The sequence below is a fragment of the Eutrema salsugineum genome, unplaced genomic scaffold (genome assembly GCF_000478725.1).
Source record: "Eutrema salsugineum unplaced genomic scaffold, Eutsalg1_0 scaffold_12, whole genome shotgun sequence".
Taxonomy (NCBI): domain Eukaryota; kingdom Viridiplantae; phylum Streptophyta; class Magnoliopsida; order Brassicales; family Brassicaceae; genus Eutrema; species Eutrema salsugineum.
Genome location: NW_006256895.1, coordinates 10,867,698 through 10,885,889, shown reverse-complemented (window position 1 = coordinate 10,885,889; position 18,192 = coordinate 10,867,698). Strand labels below are relative to the sequence as shown.

Genomic DNA, 18,192 nt, shown 5'->3' with positions numbered 1-18,192 from the left:
ATAACATGATTGGTAGATTTATTGCAATATTGGTAGATTTATAACATGATTGGTAGATTTATTCCATGAATGGTAGATTTATAACATGATTGGTAGATTTATTGCAATATTGGTAGATTTATAACATGATTGGTAGATTTATTATTGTAAAATAGTAGAGTTTAGATAAAACAAGTTCCAGATTTACAAGTACATAAAACAAGGTTTTTAAGCGGATTATTGCAGTCTATAATAGTACAAATACAAGGTTTTCGATTTGTCAACTAAGCTCGACAAGTTAGGCGATTATGTCCGCCTTGGCAACAGTTACCACATTTGGGGATCTTCCGAGGACGTTTACTCGCCATGGCGGCCTCGAACGCACCCTTAATCCGAATTTTCTTTGGCCTGCCAGGTCGGTTGCGAACATCACGCGGGAGACAAATTTTGGTTGCTACTTCATCTGGCACAGGGAGTGCTACGTCTCTTGGCATCACACTAACAGCATACGCTTGTTGCAAGTAACTAGTGTGGTAGTAATGATGGCAAAGAGAGATCGGCGACAACTTCCTCCTATCGGCGGCGGCTATGGCATGTACGCAAGGAATTTTATCCAAATCAAACCGTCGACAAGTACATGTTTTCTCCGTTAAATTGACAACATGTGCAGATGTTGTGCCTAAAACCTCTGTACGATGCTGATCAATCTCTTGCACAGGTAAGAGTTTTGCATCTTCAACTCTAGCCTGTCAGCAAGGAATTATTTAGAAGTTATATAAGTCTACCACATAGAAGTAATAACTTTACCAAATAATTAAAGTCTACTTAATAACAGAGATAAGTGTACCAAGTCTACCAAATAATAGAAAGTCTACCTAATAGCAGATACAAGTCTACCAAATAATAGAAAGTCTACCTAATAGCAGATACAAGTCTACCAAATAATAGAAAGTCTACAAGGTAAAGTAGTGTCTACCTCCAGCAACTTTTCAACGCCCGTTGTTAGAGTGGTAGCCATGTTATTGGCATTCACACATCTTTTAGCAAACCACCTGGTCAGGAGACTCCTTATATCATCCACTAGTCGTACGATAGGCTTACCTCTTGCAGCAGATAGCACCTTGTTTAATGACTCCGCTATGTTGCTAGTGGTGAAATTGTACCTATCACCTTGGAAGTGTACACGACTCCACATACAAATATCTGTCTTCACCAAGTATGCATGCAGTGCAGGATTTGCCTCTTGAATCTGAGCAAAAAGGGCATTGAACTCGAGAAGTCTATAAGCAGTGGCAGCCTTCTTAACAAGCTTGAATGTTTCAGCGCCTCTGAATTTCACCATAATGTTCTTATGGAGATGATATGTACAAATACCCCGACTAGCAAGAGGATAAACCTTCCCTATAGCATTTCCTATGGATTTATGCCTATCAGAAATAATGGCAAGTCCTTCATCATCAGGAATAACACGGTGTAGTTGTGTAAAAAACCATTCCCAAGACTCATCGTTCTCAGTATCAACAACAGCAAAGGCTACGGGAAAAATGCTGAAGTTTCCATCTTGCGTGGTGGCGAGTAGTAGTGTACCTTTGTATTTTCCATGTAAAAACGTACCGTCGACCACTACCACTTTCCTCATGAAGGGAAACCCCTGTATGCTTGCGCCAAATGAGAGGAACATAAATTTGAATCTATCTTCCTCATCAACTTCTAGCTTGATTAGTGTACCCGGATTTGCTCGCCGAATCATATATAAGTATGAAGGCAGATCTTCATAACCACTTTCAGACGTCCCTGATACTAGTTCTCGAGCATACTTTAGGGCCCGATGTGCTTTCCAATAGTCAACCTGATAATGAGAAATAATATAGTGAAATCTACGAAATAAGATAATAACTCTACCATAAAGATAATAACTCTACCATGCTAGATAATAACTCTACCAAATAAATTATATAAGTCTACCAAATGAGCTAATAACTCTACCAAAATATAAAATAAGTCTACCAATTGAGCTAATAACTCTACCAAAAAATAAAAAAAGTCTACCAATTGAGCTAATAACTCTACCAAAATAATAAAAGTCTACTAAAAGAGATAATAACTCTACCAAAGAAATAATATAACTCTACCACATACCTTTATACTATATCGTTTGGTCAGAGCTTCGGCGACGTGATTTGGTAAGACTTTTGGGCCAACACCGCCGACGAAGTCCTTATATAGACGGCCTAGAACCTCATGGGTTGCATGGCAGGTGCGTTGTGATCGCACAGTCACAGAACACGTGTGTTCTCGAGTATAAGTTTTAACCCAAAAACATTTGCTGCTCCCAACAGTTGAAGCGCGAACCCTCCATTTGCAACCATCTACCCAACACTTAACAGTTAGCAATTTCTTACTCGAATGATCTACATTGTAGTCGAATTTGTGAGCAATGGAAAGAATTTTGAGTCGCATCTCGAAGTCCTCTTTTGTTTCATAACGCTGGCCAACGGCTAAGTCTAAAGATGAAAGCTCTAGACTTTGAAAGTCGGGAATTGTAGTCGGTCCCCTTTTCTTCGATGGTAGATTTAGCGACTCCTCCTCATCTGAACTTTCACCATCTGGACGTTTCTCACGTCTACCGTACTCTTCGTCATCGGAACTTGCACCATCAGGATCTTCGCATCCATCAAATCTGGTTGACAAATCCTCTTCTTCATCATGCATTTCTTCGTCTTGTCCAACTTCAACACCTTGTTGCGGACGATCTTGGCGCACTTGTTCTTCAGGGACTAGACTAGGACATGCATCTCGATCTTCGTCTTCATCAACAACTCCCTTCTGAACTTTTTCTTTGATCTCAACACATAAACGAACCGTTTCGTTTTCGTTCTGGAATTGATGCAAAAAACTCTGCAGCTGTCTTGAATTACCAACAAACACAGGAGGTGTATCCAGAGGTAATTTCCGCCGGACTTCAGACGACAACATATAGCTGAACTGAAGCTCATAAAGATGTTGATCCAACCCGAAATCTTCATATGCGATTTCAACCAAATCAGCAAAGGACGTTTTGCGGTCTATCCCTATAAAACTACATCTCCTGGACTGATCTACGATGAAGACCCACCTCGTTTTCTTTAAAACCCAGTTACCACAAACCAAAACAACTTGATCCATGAATATAAAAGTGGATAAGAGGCACAAGATCGAAGTAGAAGGAAAAAATCAAGAGTTATCCCAAGTTTAACAGCTCGACGGCGAAACCTAGAGGTTGAAGATGGACTCTGGTTTTGTTCCGTACTTTAGACAATACATACAGGGCAAAAAAGTAAAATCGCACTGCCCGATAACTAAGTCTACCACATTGATATTGAATCTAACAATTTACAAACAAATCTACCATATAGGTCACTAAGTCTACCATTAATAAAACATATGTACTTGTAATGTTTATAGCTCTACCAACTAAAGTACAGTACATTTAAAGGAGGTGAAAACCCAGCAGAAAACATAAACTTATGAGCGAGTTTCGATATAAATCAGCTGGTCTTGCGATATAAACGAGTTCAAACGGTAATAGCGACGTCTTGGCTTCGTCGATTCCACCGACGGCGAAGGAGTACTCACACATTATTTGGTATGAACATTTATAACCGCGGTAAACATTTAGTGTTCATAGCATTAAACGACTTTTGTTATAGATTATTGGAGTTTTCTATCATTGGTGGGGTTCATGTTCAAACTAAAAGTCGTCCTGCTTTAGTAAAAGTGATAAAATGCATCTATTTCGTCGTCGAAAGGTTGTTTCTCGGCTATCGGCGGCTGTATGCCTAAACCCAGAAACCCTAGTTTTTGTGTGAGTGGTAGACTTTTTAAATATGTAGTAGAGTTTACGTATTTTCATTTATAGTAGACTTTTCTGGTTTTATGGTAGACTTTATATGCTGATGGTAGACTTTAAATATTTATAGTAGACTTTTGTTTATTTTGATTTGTGTTGTTTAGTACTTTTCTTATCGACACAGACAATGCCGAGCTATAGCGACAGCTCTTCTGAAGAGCCGGAAATGGATACGTTAAAGTGGTCGGGTTTTGGGGACTTTGGGATTCAAGAGAAGTGTTATTGTGGTCGGGATATGATCCTCAAATCAATGCCTGGTGATACGCCCGCAACACCTGGCCGTAGGTACTACACTTGTCCATTCTGGTTGAAGAAGGTAAGTAGCTTGAGTATTTGTCATAAGTTTTCTTAAAAATATCCATACCATATGAGATTGGCCTGATGTATGTAGGGGAATCCACACCATATCTGGAAATGGTGGGATGAGGCTGTTACAGAGGAATTGGAACGGTTGAAGATTGGCCTTGAGCAGAATAAGGAGAAATTGCAAGAGCTTAGCAGGGTTCAAGCTTTTGATCCTCGTTTCATGCGTTTGGAGAATCGTTTCCAGTCATTGGAGAGGTCTATGGAATGCAATGACTTGGTCGGAGACATTCGGGAAATGAAAGATGAGATACTCCGGCTTCAAGGCGACTTTGTTTGGATGATGGAGCAAAACGCCAGGGGTGACCACTACTTGATGCTGGCGTTGCTGTTCGTGTTTGCAGCCATTGCGTATATGTTAAGTACAAGTCCGTTTCCTTATGATTAGTAGATTTATATTAAGTCGAATGGTAGACTTATATTAAATTGTTGGTAGATTTGTTGTAAAAGACTTGTCATGTTCCCAATTACAGTCGAACAAATGGTAGACTTATATTATATTGATGGTAGATTTGTTATAATTAATAGCTTTCGAAATGAATAACACAACATAAATAACACAACATAACTTTCATAAGTCTACTTCATAATAAAAACAAATCTACTTAACAGAAGTCTGTCAACAAACATGAAAGTACAACTACTGATGCAAAAAACGTGGCCAATCCATAGCAAACGACGGTACTACCCACCAGAAATTGGCACACTCCAATTTCCAGAAGCAGGATTCACAAAGTTGATCCCCATACGTCTCTAGCAGGTATTCATCTCCCATCCATTGCATGTCTGGTACTTTGAGACAACCACAAATCCTTGTACTTAAAGACTTTTTATAAGCCTGGAAAACCATTTCCACCAGTTCCTCGGGCTTCTGGAAATTGAACGCAGGCATGAAGATCTTTTCCATTGTCAATCTCATTTTCTTTGCATCTTCCCGGGAGAGAGCTTTAACAGAGTTGAATACCTCTGATGTGCCATCCATGGTTAGATGTAACATAGTGTGGCAGTATTTACCCATGAGAAATCCGTTGTCTGATGCCATTTGAATGAAATCACACCCTGCTTGGAGGTTGTGTTCGAAGAAAATCAGCGATAAACCTCTTCGCAATTGTGCGGATGGATTTCCTGCCGCCAAGCACCGACTGAAGAATGCACCGACCCTTCCATGAACATCCCACTTCCACGGCAAGATAATGTTGATTAAATCAACATTCCTAAGAAAACCTGCTTCGTTAGAGATGTTGTTAAGTGTTTTGGACGAAACTTTTGCAAGACAAAGATCCGCATACGAGTTTGAAGATATTTTTAACAATATCTCGTACAAAAGATCAGAAGGAAGCGACTCGAGATTCGCCATAGGGTTTAGCGGGATGGGAAATGAATCGTCTCGGTTGTGGTATTTATAGAGAACTCACAAGAGAACTTGAAGCGACTCGAGTCAATAGAAGTTCTCGAAATCGATGCGACTGTTCGTTGGAAAATGCATCAAGAGAAGTTCTCTAAATCGATGCGACGGTTCGTTGGTAACGGTTTATGGTTACCGTTACCATAAGTCTACCATATGGACGAAAATTGCAAGATGTACAACACTGCAACCATAAGTCTACCAAACAGTAGGTTTTTTTGTACATAGAACAATTCTTTTGGACAAAAAAGTAATTTTACTCCATAAAGACAAATGTCTGCCAAACATTAACTACTAAGTCTACTTCAAGCATGACAAATAACTCTACCATATAAACAAGTCTACCATAAGCATGTCATATGTCTACCAGATCAAGGTTAACTCTGTAAATACCAAACTTAATTAATCTACCACATTGTTATTTCAAAAAGTCTACCATACGGCCGATAAGTCTACCAGATTACATAAACTCTACCAAACATACAAACAAATCTACCAACATCTTGTAAGTCTACTTCATGTCATTATTACTCTACCACAAATCAGAATGAAATTTATTTAAAATATAAGTCTACCACAAAACAAACATATCTACCACAAAACAAATAAATCTACCAACAGTTTTTAAGTCTACCTCATGTAACATATAATCTACCACTCACCGGAATGAATTTTAAGTGAAACAAGTCTACCACAAGTCAAACAAATCTACTACAATAGCTAAAACTCTACCAACTATATATAACTCTACCATTAAACAGATATATCTACCGCACGTATTGACAACTTTTTTCACATAAATCTACCGCTAAAGGAAATAAGTCTACCAACTCAGAAAATAAATCTACTTCATTGTCAATAAATCTACCGAAAAAGTCAACTATGCGAGAAAGTCAACGCTTTTGTTAACAAGTCTACCAAAACTTTTGACAAGTCTGCTATTCATAACAACAAATCTACCGAAACATAATAAATCTACCTCTCATCGTCAAAACTCTACCAAAAAAAGTCTACCAACATTTAAAAACTCTACCAACTCTTGAACAAATCTACCATCGCCCTAATAACTCTACCAACAAAATTTCTGCGTTGACCAAATTTTCATAAGTCTACCGTCATTGCTTGGTAGACTTATTAATTTTTGAGCGCATAAATCTGCCTACGTGGCATTAAAAAAGTAATGGCATTTTCGTAATAAGGTTTTTTTCAACAAAGGCGAAAAGGGTGTTTTGGGTATGCTAGGTTAGTTTTGTAAAAAAAATAAAAGTACGTCGAACCAGTAATATAGATAATTTCTAAGGTTAGTGTAGTAATCCTCCCTTTTTTTAGTTTGAATGAAACAGACTAGGTTATATGATTGGAGTGAGAGAAGAGGGAAAGTGGAGAAGTGGAGAGAGCTGACCCATTCCTTCACCGACTTTTAAGCTTTAAGCTGTTGACTTCTTGTGATGATATGAACCCCTTTTTATCTCTGTATTTTAAATTTATTTGTTTAGATTTTATGTATTTCTTCTGCCGAAAGTTTAGGTTCCCCACCTCTTAGCATTCCCGTCATCTTGATATGCCCCATGGAAAACAATAAAGTAATTTGATCTTATGCTAATTACATATATTTCTCCATTATCACAAACAATTTCCTTAAATTTGTTTTTTTGTGTGTATGTGTGTGTGTTAAATCTTTAAATTTGTTAGTTAGTTCCTGATTTGTTTATTCCATATATCCTTGTGATATCTACTCTATCGATGTATGTGTTGGGATCGGGAAAACATGATATTTGAAAACATTCAGTTTCAAGGTTTAATCGTTATAACGACCGACTTCAACTTCTAGTAATAAATTGATCTAACCCAATTGGTACTAGAAGCTTATGGATCCAAGCAGTTGTCTAGTCTTTTTAAAAAAATTATAACATAGAAACTGTACTTATCCATATATGTAAGGTGATACTGAAATCACAATGGGTTATGGGTACAAGAGATATTTTATTGAGTTTGTTGAAACATGGGACAAAAATGATGTTGGATGAGATATTTTATTGAAAGTTATAAAATGTCATAAGAACAAATAAGCCTAAAGCAAGACTGTCTTTTAGGCTCATCCATCTCTGCCAACTGTATGATCCAAAAAGATCATAGCTTGTAATAGTTATGATGCATTTTTATTGAATACCTTTTGTCAAAAAGTAAAGAAAATAAGAAAAGGCACAGCTGACTTTGACCAACAATTGCTAAGCTTTGAATTTGAGGGATGATGATGAACCTCTAACTAGAAAACACAGGTGACGTCGTAATTAATTGCTTCAGTCTCATCTCATGTTATTCTTAGCCGCGATTAGCCGACCATATACTACCATCAAATGCGTGCAAACACATTTATAATAATTTATAAGAAAAAAAAAGAATGTTTCACCGTCCAAAGGAAACAGAGGAGTGCATGATAAGACCTAAGAGCCAGCCAGGGGTTGAGTATTTTGCTTAGTGATATATGTCAACATCTTTCAGTTAGTTAAGACCCCACGGCTCTGATATATAGGGGAAAACCATTTCATAACCGCACAACACAACTTTCTTGCAGTCTCTCTGGCTCTTCCTCTGTTTTCGATAAGACAAACATTTTTTTTACATATTTCCAGTGGACCATTTTCTAGCATATTCTTAATTCTTTTATTTTGTTACCAGTAAAAGATAAAAAATAGAAGGTCATTTATGGTTAGTGCTAAGAACAAGGGAAAATCCATCAGGAGCCTCAGTACCAACAAAACAGAGAAAATAAATGAGTTGGAGTTGGAAGATAAGCTCCAATCTAATAGAGTTAAGAGTAAAGATTTGGGTTATGCATCCGACATTTGGAAGCCATATTTTGGAAAAGCTTCCTCGACATCCCAGAGAAGCCTAAAAAAGGCTAGGACCCTTGACCGGCACAATCCTTATCTCTTATCCTCTTCCTATGCTACACCTGATCAGCCGCCAACAACTTCTTCCCTTGTGGCTTCTTCGAAGGTCGCTTTTCTGTTTTCCCTTGCTCCAATTATACAGAATCATAAACAGTTTTCTTACCCGAGTACGAATGACCCTGCAAGGCAGACACATATGATCTCGTTTGGTCCTCAACTGCATGTGCAGCAATTTTTAAACGCACAACAACAGCAGCAACAACAACAGCAAAACCTACTGCAGTACTGGAGAGACATTCTGAATCTGAGCCCGAGCGGAATAATGATGGAATAATGATGATGATGATGAAAATGTTAAGACAAGAAGGTGATTTGCTTCTGGCACTGGCAAGGCCACCAATCCAACCTTTGAGCGCCACCAAGCTGTACAGAGGGGTTAGACAACGACACTGGGGTAAATGGGTCACCGAGATCCGTAAGCCAAGAAACATAACACGTCTCTTGGTTTGGGATATTCAATACAGCAGAGGAAGCTGCCATGGCCTATGACCGGGAAGCCTTCAAGCTAAGGGAAGAGACCACCAGGCTTAATTTTTCGGAGCTTTTTCTGAATAAACAAGAGTCAACTCCAGTGTATTAGAAACAGTGTGAAATGCCAACTGCTGCTAGTGATGAGGCAAGCGAGAGAAGGGATGATAATTCGAACATTGAAGTGGCGAGCGAAGAGACGGGTTGGGCTGAGGCATGGTTCAATGCAATTCCAAAGGATTGGGGACCTGGAAGCACTATCTGGGATGATTACCATTTTTCCATTTCTTATAACCACAAGGAGAAGGAAGATCAGGAACCCCCACAAAATTAAAACTCTTTGCTCTGCACCTTCACTTGTTATATAGATGCTTGGTTAGTACTTAGTTCGTATGCTCTTTATGATTTGGATGGAGACTGTCCTTATTTTGTTATCTCCAATCCCTGCATAATTTACAGTCACACATTCTGATTCTCTATTACCATAATGGGTCAATCCATTTTGTTCAATACCATTATTATGTATAAATTTCGTTAGTGTTTGTACTTCCATCTTATGCTTTCAGTAGAAAGTAGATTTGAGATTCATTAGTGGATGATGAAATATTATATATAGTATTATTATATGTCTAATAAGTTATCCACTAAACAAAAGTTTTTGTGACTAAGGCATTTTATGGGCTTTTGTTACTTGGAGCGGGTTTTAGAGCAAAAACAAAGCAAACGGGCCATCTTCCGGGCCTAGTGTTAACACGCACAGAAGGAGACACGTGTCATACTTGTGACAACTCGTGGAGTTGGAAAGATAAGCTCTCCCAAGTCCAAACTCAGAAGATCCAACCAGCCATGGCAGCTATCACTTGATTGATTGAGCCATCCTCTCCCCCAAAATCCCAAAACAACTAACTCTCAATTTTATCTCTTTCTCCTTTCCTTCTCAAATGGCTGCAATCGCTTCTCTTTCCTTTCCGGCGTTGGGTCAATCGGACAAGATTTCCAATTTCGCGCCTTGTCGTCCTCTCGCCTCCGTCTCCGCCTCCGCCATCTGCAGGAGGTTTTCTCGCCACTCGTTGAGTTTTTCTAGGGCTTCCACTTCTTCTTCGAGATCTATTATCCACTGCATGTCCAGTGTTACCGGTGAATTCCTCTCCTCTCTCTCTCTCTCTTTCTCTCTTTCCACTTTCATTAATTCGCTTATGTTTTGTCACATTGCATTTGGCAATCCTTGGTTTATCTATTAATCAATTATGTATTCTGGGATGAGCAAAACTCTTTACGCATGCGACATTTGAAAAACTACTCACAACTCTTTTATATGCTTATTGGGTTGTCAGAAGATGTACCTCCGGTATCCGAGACAAAGTCAAATTTCCTAAAAGCCTACAAGCGACCCATCCCCAGTATCTACAACACGGTTTTGCAGGAGCTCATTGTACAGCAGCATTTGATGAGGTACAAGAGGACTTACCGTTACGATCCTGTCTTTGCCCTTGGCTTTGTCACTGTATATGATCAGCTCATGGACGGATATCCTAGCGACCAGGATCGAGATGCCATTTTTAAAGCTTACGTTGAAGCTTTGAATGAGGATCCTAAACAATACCGGTTAGCTCTCATTGCTGCTTCCCTCTCCTCCTCTAAATTGTCTTGTTCAAAGAGTATAACAAAATTGTGCACCTTTTTCGTTTTTTTTCTTCTTCTTCCTCACCACAGAATTGATGCGCAGAAGATGGAGGAATGGGCCCGAAGTCAGACTTCTGCTTCATTAGTTGACTTTTCCTCTAGGGACGGAGAAGTTGAAGCAATCCTTAAGGACATTGCAGCAAGAGCTGGTAGTAAAGAGGGCTTCAGTTACAGCAGGTTCTTCGCAGTTGGCCTCTTTCGTTTGCTTGAGCTTGCAAGTGCAACTGATCCAACTGTCTTGGACAAGGTCATACTATTTGTTTTTCTTTTTTTTCTTTTTTCTTTTATAATCTAAATTCAGGGCTTAATTATATGTGATAGCATCTTCAATCTGCCGAAAGTTTTTGCATCAGTCGTGTGATGGACTGATGCGTTTCACCAATTTCGGTTTTGCGTTGCCTTTCTGTATCCTATTCTATATTAATTTTGGTGATCTAGAGGAAGGAATGTCGCTAGGTTTTGCTTAGATGGCACGTCTGTATATCCATTATGTTCCCTGGCATTGTGCAAGTGTGTCGTTATTTCTGACTTTGTCACATTCTCCCTAGAGGTAATTTTGATCTCTGTGTCTCATGGAACAGCTTTGTGCATCCCTAAATATCAACAAGAAAAGCGTGGATCGGGACCTCGATGTGTATCGTAACCTGCTGTCAAAGCTAGTCCAAGCCAAGGAATTACTCAAGGAGTATGTCGAGAGGTATTGATGCCAAACCCTATCTATCCACCCGTTATAACCACTGTCTATTTCGGCAAATATAATGCTTGCTGCATGATGAAACTTTTGGTTTCCGAAAAGCAATACGCATGTTTTCCATCGTGATCGGAAGATTTGTATGTTAAATCTAGCGTCGTGGAACGTTAACTTTGGATATTTTTACTTCTGGTTACTCAGGGAGAAGAAGAAGCAGGGGGAAAGAGCCGCCGAATCCCAGAAAGCTAACGAAACAATCTCCAAGTGTCTCGGGGTAGATACCCTATATTATCCATCTTTCTTGGTTGAACGGAAATACTAAACAATCAATTGTGCTTTTTATTATTTTTCTTGTTCTTTAACAGAACTACCTGGCCCAAGATATATAGATATATGTATTTATATATATGTGCTCATTTCTAAGAACATTTCAGACAAATGCGTAAAGTTTGCTCCGGTCCTTACATGGACAAGGATCTTTCTCTCTGTTTGGATTCTATGAGTTTTTACATAAATGTCGATTCAGGTATGCAGTTATTAGATACATTGATGGGGTTGTGTCGTGTCTCTACTCATACGAGAATTTTGTTGCTGCTTTCAGAGGGAATGTGACCAACCATGATGTATGAAATTTCCCTCTCCTTGAGCCCCTGCCTTTTTCATTATTGTGTTCTCCCTATAAAAAACATCAGAATGAACCTCCAACAGTCAGATTCCATGCAAAGGAATTACAGACACTTCACTTCTTAGTTTTAACATCTAATAAAAGCTTCCGCCTTTTGTTTGTACCACATGCACGAATAGCACAGGGAACCGCGCTGAAATAAAATCCAGATACATTACATAACTGTCTCGACCATTCAGCTTGAACAACTAAAGAAAAATGAAAAGAAAAATTGATGGGTACCAATCTGTACCAATTGCTGCTAGCTGTTTCCTTTATGAAAGAGAACACAAATGTGACCAATTAAAAAAAAAAAAAAAATCAGAGACCGGAGGAAGAATGCGTAGAAACAACTGTGAAAACGGCTAATCGTCTAACTAAGGTGAGAAATATCAACCTCGTCAGGAATCTTGAAGGTATCTGCAGCACCAAACTTTCTAAATTCCTCTTCAGCCACTGAGTCGTCTTCATTATCATCATACTCTTCTGCGGCATCCTGATGGCGTGGTGTTGAAGGGTCGTACATGCTTCTGGATCGGCAGTCATGAGTTGCAAGCATATTCACTTGGCCAAGATGTGAAATCTCTATCATCACCGTTTTATCATCCATTGGCAGTGGCTGTTTCCAGGGCTCCCCATCCATCCTCATGAATGTATGGTCCGTTGCACCTTTGTGAAATTCAAAGCGAATCCGGTTTGCCTAGTTACAAAAGAGTAATCCAGCTCGATAAGTTATAACTTGTATGCACTCAATCGTCATATCGATATGTGCCTCTGTGTGTATGTCTATCACTTCCTTTCTGTACGATAACTACCTGGGCAAGTCGTGTTCCGTGTCCATTTGGAGCAAGCAGGACAAGACCGTGCCAAGCATTTCTAAACCCAACAACCTCAATGAGGCCATCATCAACGAATGGTGGAGTCAAGTCTCTCTGTTGTGTCACAAGAAAGAATTATGCCTATTATTTTACCATGGCAAAGACAAATATAGAAAATTGGAATGTCAAGAGAATTCAAGACCTACATCGCGTTGTTTCCTGGGATTTGGTGTGCCCCAAGGATTTAGTCCTCCAGAAAAGCTGGGCAGATTCAGACATACAATGGACCTGATGCTGTGAGAGCAAAAACACATGTCAGGAACTGGAGTAGTTTATATTCGCGGTTTAACAGCATATTGCAAGAAAGTCGGGCATTGCTTTGCCACAATTTGAGTTGTAAGTATATCTAGTTAAAGATCCAACACAGAAAATTCCCAAGACTATCCAACATAGACTTCATGACAGACACTTAGTCCATTGATCCCTCAGGATCATTTAGATTGGATGAATAAACATTACCTATGGGGTATGTGGAGGTCATGCCACTGCCCATTTTTATTTGCAATCTTAACCTTTGCAAGCTGAGCTATGTTCCTACAGGGAAAGCCATAGAGCTGTCCATTATATCGTGTAAGAGAGCAACAGAAATCAGGTTACAGATAGAGACTGGAAATGTAAGAAATGTGGACTCCATTACCGACATAATATAACCACCATAAATTACATTCATTTAAGACTATAAAGTTGAGCCAAAAAAAATAAAAATAGACTGTAGAACATAAGGTGCTCATAGATGCATTTTTGTATAGTGATGTTGACGAGTATTCAAAGTTGACATGGTTTAGCACACAACGAGACCCAAGCAGAGAAATGAACGTATGCAGAGAATAACTATTGTCGCCAAATTTCCAATTACTGACACTATAACAGTATACTTAAAACAAAGGATGAGGCTGAAGTGCTGCAGAGCATTAAAATAATTTTGGAGCATGTCTAAGAAGTTCCCATGCCGGAAACAATGAGAAGTTGTGAGGGGGGGAGCTGAAGCTCAGGAATAGAAAAACAGAGAAACTGGAAGAAGAATATATTCACATCTTACTCACCGTGAAGCAGGGTGGAAAAGAGAGGCACAAAACCATCCTTGCGTGCAACCAAGCTTTACATACGTACTCTGGCATTTTGAAAGAAAAAAAAATGGAATGTGAAGCTAATGCAAAGTATTTATTACTTGTTTTCGTTTTAATATCAGGAAAGAAAAAGGGAAGGCGTTAACAAATCAGAATCACTATTTCTTCCACATCCCGAAATCGGCGAAAATAAAATCAAGCAAAAGCATTTAGGGTAAACTACTAAGAAATGGGTAAGCAGACCAAAAGCATAAGCAACACTTCAAGAACAAGGTACCTGATTAACCAGTTGATTCTTAAACTTTTCAGGGTGCAGCTTCCTCTCAGAATGAAACGCATACGAAATTTGAGCATCCATTCCTGAACAAGCACAATCGAGCTTTCAAGGGGATTTATCTTTGGAAATTGATAATCAAGATGATTATTGACCATATTAACAAAAGAAAAGCACTGCCACGTGCTATAGAGACAATCCAACACCTTGATGGCAGTTTAATTAAATAATTAGTATAGTAAGTTATGATTTCTAGCTCATCAACCATCTCACTGGTAGATCACAATTCCGTAAGGGAAGCACAACCGCCGTGGTTATGCTTATACAAACTAAGGATTATCCAGAGTTAAATGGAAGCAGATGAGCATTTGTACAAACAAAAATTCTCACCCAGGCTAAAGTAATTCCAGAATCCCCCGCGAAATGTGTGGTAACCTTCCTGGGAGAGTAAAGGGTTATTCCATATAAGACAAAATGGCAGAAATGATACAGTTATTCCGTGGGAGGCAAACAGGATGAGATTATCTACCATATTCAGTTCATCTGTTGGGGAAACACGGTGAAATGCATGTAGAGAATGTGGTAACTCAAGAGGTGCAAGAGGTTCACAAGAGCCTTCTTTAGGAGTCTTCATCCTCATAAGTATGTGCCAACTTAAAGTAGAGAAATGTATTCACAAAATTAGGGATACACTCTCAACTATGGAAAAAAAGAGAGATATGTACATACTTGTCAATCTTCATCTCTTTGGCCTTGAACACTTGATCCAAAAACGACTCCACCGAGGTCCTATCTGTTCCCGGATTTCTCTTACCCTGAAGAAAAGCAAGAGATTGAAACGCTTTGTGATAGTAAGGAAACATATGAACATGTACCCAAGTATTAAGTGTTACCCACCCATCCAAAAGCAAAGGGAAGGTTATTTCCTGTACCCAAAGGAACGGTGGCAATAGGTGGAGGATGTGATAATTTAAGGTCACATACAACTCCAAGGAGCCAGCCAGCAGTTCCATCACCTCCCGCAACCTAAAGACCAATTTCCTTGGTAATGAGCACACACATAGGGTTCCTTGGCGTTGGCTAAAGGGAGATTGCAATTGTTGGTAAACTCACAATGATTTTCAATTTCTCCCGAATCTGACGAGCGAAATCATCATCTTTTAGCCTCTCCAGGTTAAGATAGATTCTCCGGAGCACCTTATCCGGAGTCTCTTGCCCAAGATCAAAGACCTGAGGCAGAAAGTGTGTGATTATAACCAGAAAGAAAACAAGTCCAAACATCTACACACGATCCAGATTAATCGCTGAAGAAATTACCTGCTCGTCATTGAGAAGATAACGGTAGGTGAGAATGAGTTCCCCACCCAACTGACCACCGCTTTTGGAGTTGATGAAGACAAGGACGGGGCTCTCCGGTGGAGTAGCATTGCGGGGAAGTGCCAGAGGAGCCTCTGCTTCCGGCGAGAGGACGTATGAAGGGATGTAGAATTCCTTGAGAAAATCTGATAAAGCGTCGTATTTATCCATTACGGATTCAAAATCAAAACAACTGAATTTCCGAATCAGATGGGATCTGTGATCCGAAAGGATGAAGAGCACTTGATTGGATGGAGAGAGCGTGGAAGAAGACGAACAAGACAAAGAATCGGGATCCGAAAAGGAGGCGTAATTTAAAATGATATTCTTGTCTTTGTTTTACCTTCATAAAAAGGGGAAAAAGTAGAGAAGAAGATGAAGAAGAAGAAGAAGAAGAAGAAGAAGAAGAAGATTCATCGAATACTTGGCGGTTTGGGGGAATGAGGAAAGGTCCTCACGTGCGAGATTCTTGGCAGCGACGGCGGCCGCGGAGCAGTTGGCCCCCTTTTCTGACGCGGACTCAGTCGTCATGCGCCGCGTAAGGTTCATCCACCTTAAATGGGCTTTTCAAAATATGGCTCGTTACCTTAGAGGCCTACCCGATTTACAAAGCCCATAATACTGCAAGGGCTTTTTTCGAATTTTGGTTTTTAAATTAATAAACTTTAGATACAAAACCATTGGTATCAAATTGTAGAAGTTTCATGATTTCTTTGGAGGCATTTTGTTTTATCATGCGGTGTACAATTCAAAGATTTAGAAATAAAATGAGCAGAATAAGTTTTTTTTAGTTATGGCATTTATTCAAAAAAATGAATTTTCATAGGTGTTAGTTTACTAATCTTGAGGTATTTTTGAAAATTTTAGTTATCTTGTTTTAATACAAAAATACAACCTATATAGATATAGGAACCATACCGCAGATGTTTTTTTTCTACATGTCCTTAATTATCCAAAAAGTTAAGATTTCATAAAACTTATCTAACTAATTAATGATGAATATAAATTTCTTTACTAGTTAAAAATAATTAATTTACCTAATAACATTTAAAAAAGTTTAGTTATACAAAGTTTAGGCTTTAGGGATATGATTTAAGGTATAGAATATATTTAAATAAATTTCTATTAATCTAGAGCTAGAATGTGGTTAAGTGTTTGAGAATTAAGATGCCAAAAGTCATTTAAAAATATACAAATTTAAGAATTTAGGGTTTAGGGTTAGGGCTTAGGGTTAGGACGTAGGGCTTAGGGTTAGGGTCTAAGACTTAGAGTTTATGTTGTGGAATGTAGTTAAATTAGTTTTTATTAATCTAGAGCTAGAATGTAATGAGGTACTTGAGAAATAGAGAGATGATGATTATATTTTTTATTCAGTGTATTTATAAAAAATATTAAATATTTTCATAGAGATTCACTAATTTTGAGATATTTTTAAATATTTTAGTTAGCTTGTTTTAATAAATACATACATTCTACAGAAATTTCTAAACTAGTATGTGGAGGTTCGGATTCCTATTTATCTTTGATAATCCATGCAAATCAGGGTTAGCCATGATATATATAGAGTTTTTTGAAAATTATTTGATAAAAAATAATAAAGTTGCAATATAATTTTTGAAGCTAGTCTAGTTAATATTAATTTAGTGTTTGAATGATGTTATGTCTCTAGAAATAAAATGAACACAATAATTTTTTTTTAGTTATTCCATTTATTTATAAAATTGAATTTTCATAGGTGTTAGTTCACTGATTTTGAGGTATTTTTGAAAATTTTAGTTATGTTGTTTTGATACAAAAATACAACCAATATGGATATAGGAACTAGACCGCAGAGGTTTTGTTTCTACTTGTCCTTATTATCCAAAAGTTGAGATCTCATTAAAGTTATCTAACTAATTAATGATGAATATAGAGTTCTTTAAATTTACTAGTTAAAAAATAAATAATTTACCTAGTAACATTTTTAAAAAATTAGTTATACAAAGTTTAGGCTTTAGGGATAGGATTTAAGGTATAAAGTATATTTAAGTATGTTTATATTAATCTAGAGCTAGAATGTGGTTAAATGTTTGAGAATTAAAATGCCAAAAATCATTCAAAAATATACGAATTTAAGGATTTAAGGTTTAGGGTTAGGGCCCAGGATTTATGGTTTATGGAATGTAGTTAAGTCATTTTGTATTAATCTAGAGCTAGAATGTAACAAAGTACTTGAGAAATAGATAGATGAGGATTATAGCCTTTATTTAGTATATTTATAAAATATATTAATTTTATTCATAGGGATTATTCACTAATTTTAAGATATTTTTAAATATTTTAGTTAACTGGTTTAGGGTTTAGGGTTTAGGGTTTAGGGTTTAGGGTTTAAGTCATTTTGTATTAATCTAGAGCTAGAATGTAACAAAGTACTTGAGAAATAGATAGATGAGGATTATAGTCTTTATTTAGTATATTTATAAAAGGGTTTAGGGTTTAGGGTTTAGGGTTTAGGGTTTAGGGTTTAGGGTTTAGGGTTAGG

The 18,192-nt window shown here is 38.0% G+C and overlaps 5 protein-coding genes across 7 annotated transcripts; 2 read left to right on the top strand and 3 right to left on the bottom strand.

Annotated features, from left to right (window-relative positions):
- Positions 1 to 263: 263 nt before the first annotated feature.
- Positions 264 to 3,144, bottom strand: LOC112089228. The gene is made up of 3 exons (XM_024160214.1): positions 2,119 to 3,144; positions 956 to 1,828; positions 264 to 725 (listed from the first exon to the last, which is right to left on the bottom strand). The coding sequence occupies exons 1-3, from the start codon at positions 3,142 to 3,144 to the stop codon at positions 264 to 266; spliced, it is 2,361 nt and encodes a 786-aa protein (XP_024015982.1).
- A 1,727-nt stretch (positions 3,145 to 4,871) lies between these two features.
- Positions 4,872 to 5,588, bottom strand: LOC112089227. Its single transcript, XM_024160213.1, has one exon. The coding sequence runs from the start codon at positions 5,586 to 5,588 to the stop codon at positions 4,872 to 4,874; it is 717 nt and encodes a 238-aa protein (XP_024015981.1).
- Positions 5,589 to 8,342: 2,754 nt separating this feature from the next.
- LOC18025581 (ethylene-responsive transcription factor ERF053) lies at positions 8,343 to 9,392 on the top strand. Its single transcript, XM_024160212.1, is given in 3 exon segments — positions 8,343 to 8,838; positions 8,898 to 9,031; positions 9,033 to 9,392. Coding segments are annotated over 3 exon segments (990 nt in total).
- Positions 9,393 to 9,857: 465 nt separating this feature from the next.
- Positions 9,858 to 11,919, top strand: LOC18025580 (protein THYLAKOID FORMATION 1, chloroplastic). Of its 2 annotated transcripts, none has more exons than XM_006408967.2 (5): positions 9,858 to 10,195; positions 10,393 to 10,663; positions 10,772 to 10,988; positions 11,323 to 11,438; positions 11,634 to 11,919. In XM_006408967.2, exons 1-5 carry the CDS (start codon positions 10,000 to 10,002, stop codon positions 11,752 to 11,754), a joined length of 921 nt encoding a protein of 306 aa, XP_006409030.1. In that variant the 5' UTR covers positions 9,858 to 9,999; the 3' UTR covers positions 11,755 to 11,919. The 2 variants fall into 2 exon arrangements, with proteins under 2 accessions (XP_006409030.1, XP_006409029.1); XM_006408966.2 differs by having other exon boundaries at positions 9,880 to 10,195; positions 10,396 to 10,663.
- A 314-nt stretch (positions 11,920 to 12,233) lies between these two features.
- LOC18025579 (diacylglycerol kinase 5) lies at positions 12,234 to 16,147 on the bottom strand. Of its 2 annotated transcripts, XM_006408965.2 has the most exons (12): positions 15,633 to 16,147; positions 15,429 to 15,545; positions 15,213 to 15,341; positions 15,045 to 15,130; positions 14,845 to 14,968; positions 14,706 to 14,754; positions 14,319 to 14,401; positions 14,018 to 14,085; positions 13,434 to 13,508; positions 13,121 to 13,208; positions 12,912 to 13,028; positions 12,234 to 12,796 (listed from the first exon to the last, which is right to left on the bottom strand). In XM_006408965.2, the coding sequence occupies exons 1-12, from the start codon at positions 15,840 to 15,842 to the stop codon at positions 12,470 to 12,472; spliced, it is 1,473 nt and encodes a 490-aa protein (XP_006409028.1). In that variant the 5' UTR covers positions 15,843 to 16,147; the 3' UTR covers positions 12,234 to 12,469. The 2 variants fall into 2 exon arrangements, with proteins under 2 accessions (XP_006409028.1, XP_024015824.1); XM_024160056.1 differs by lacking the exon at positions 13,434 to 13,508.
- Positions 16,148 to 18,192: the final 2,045 nt, after the last annotated feature.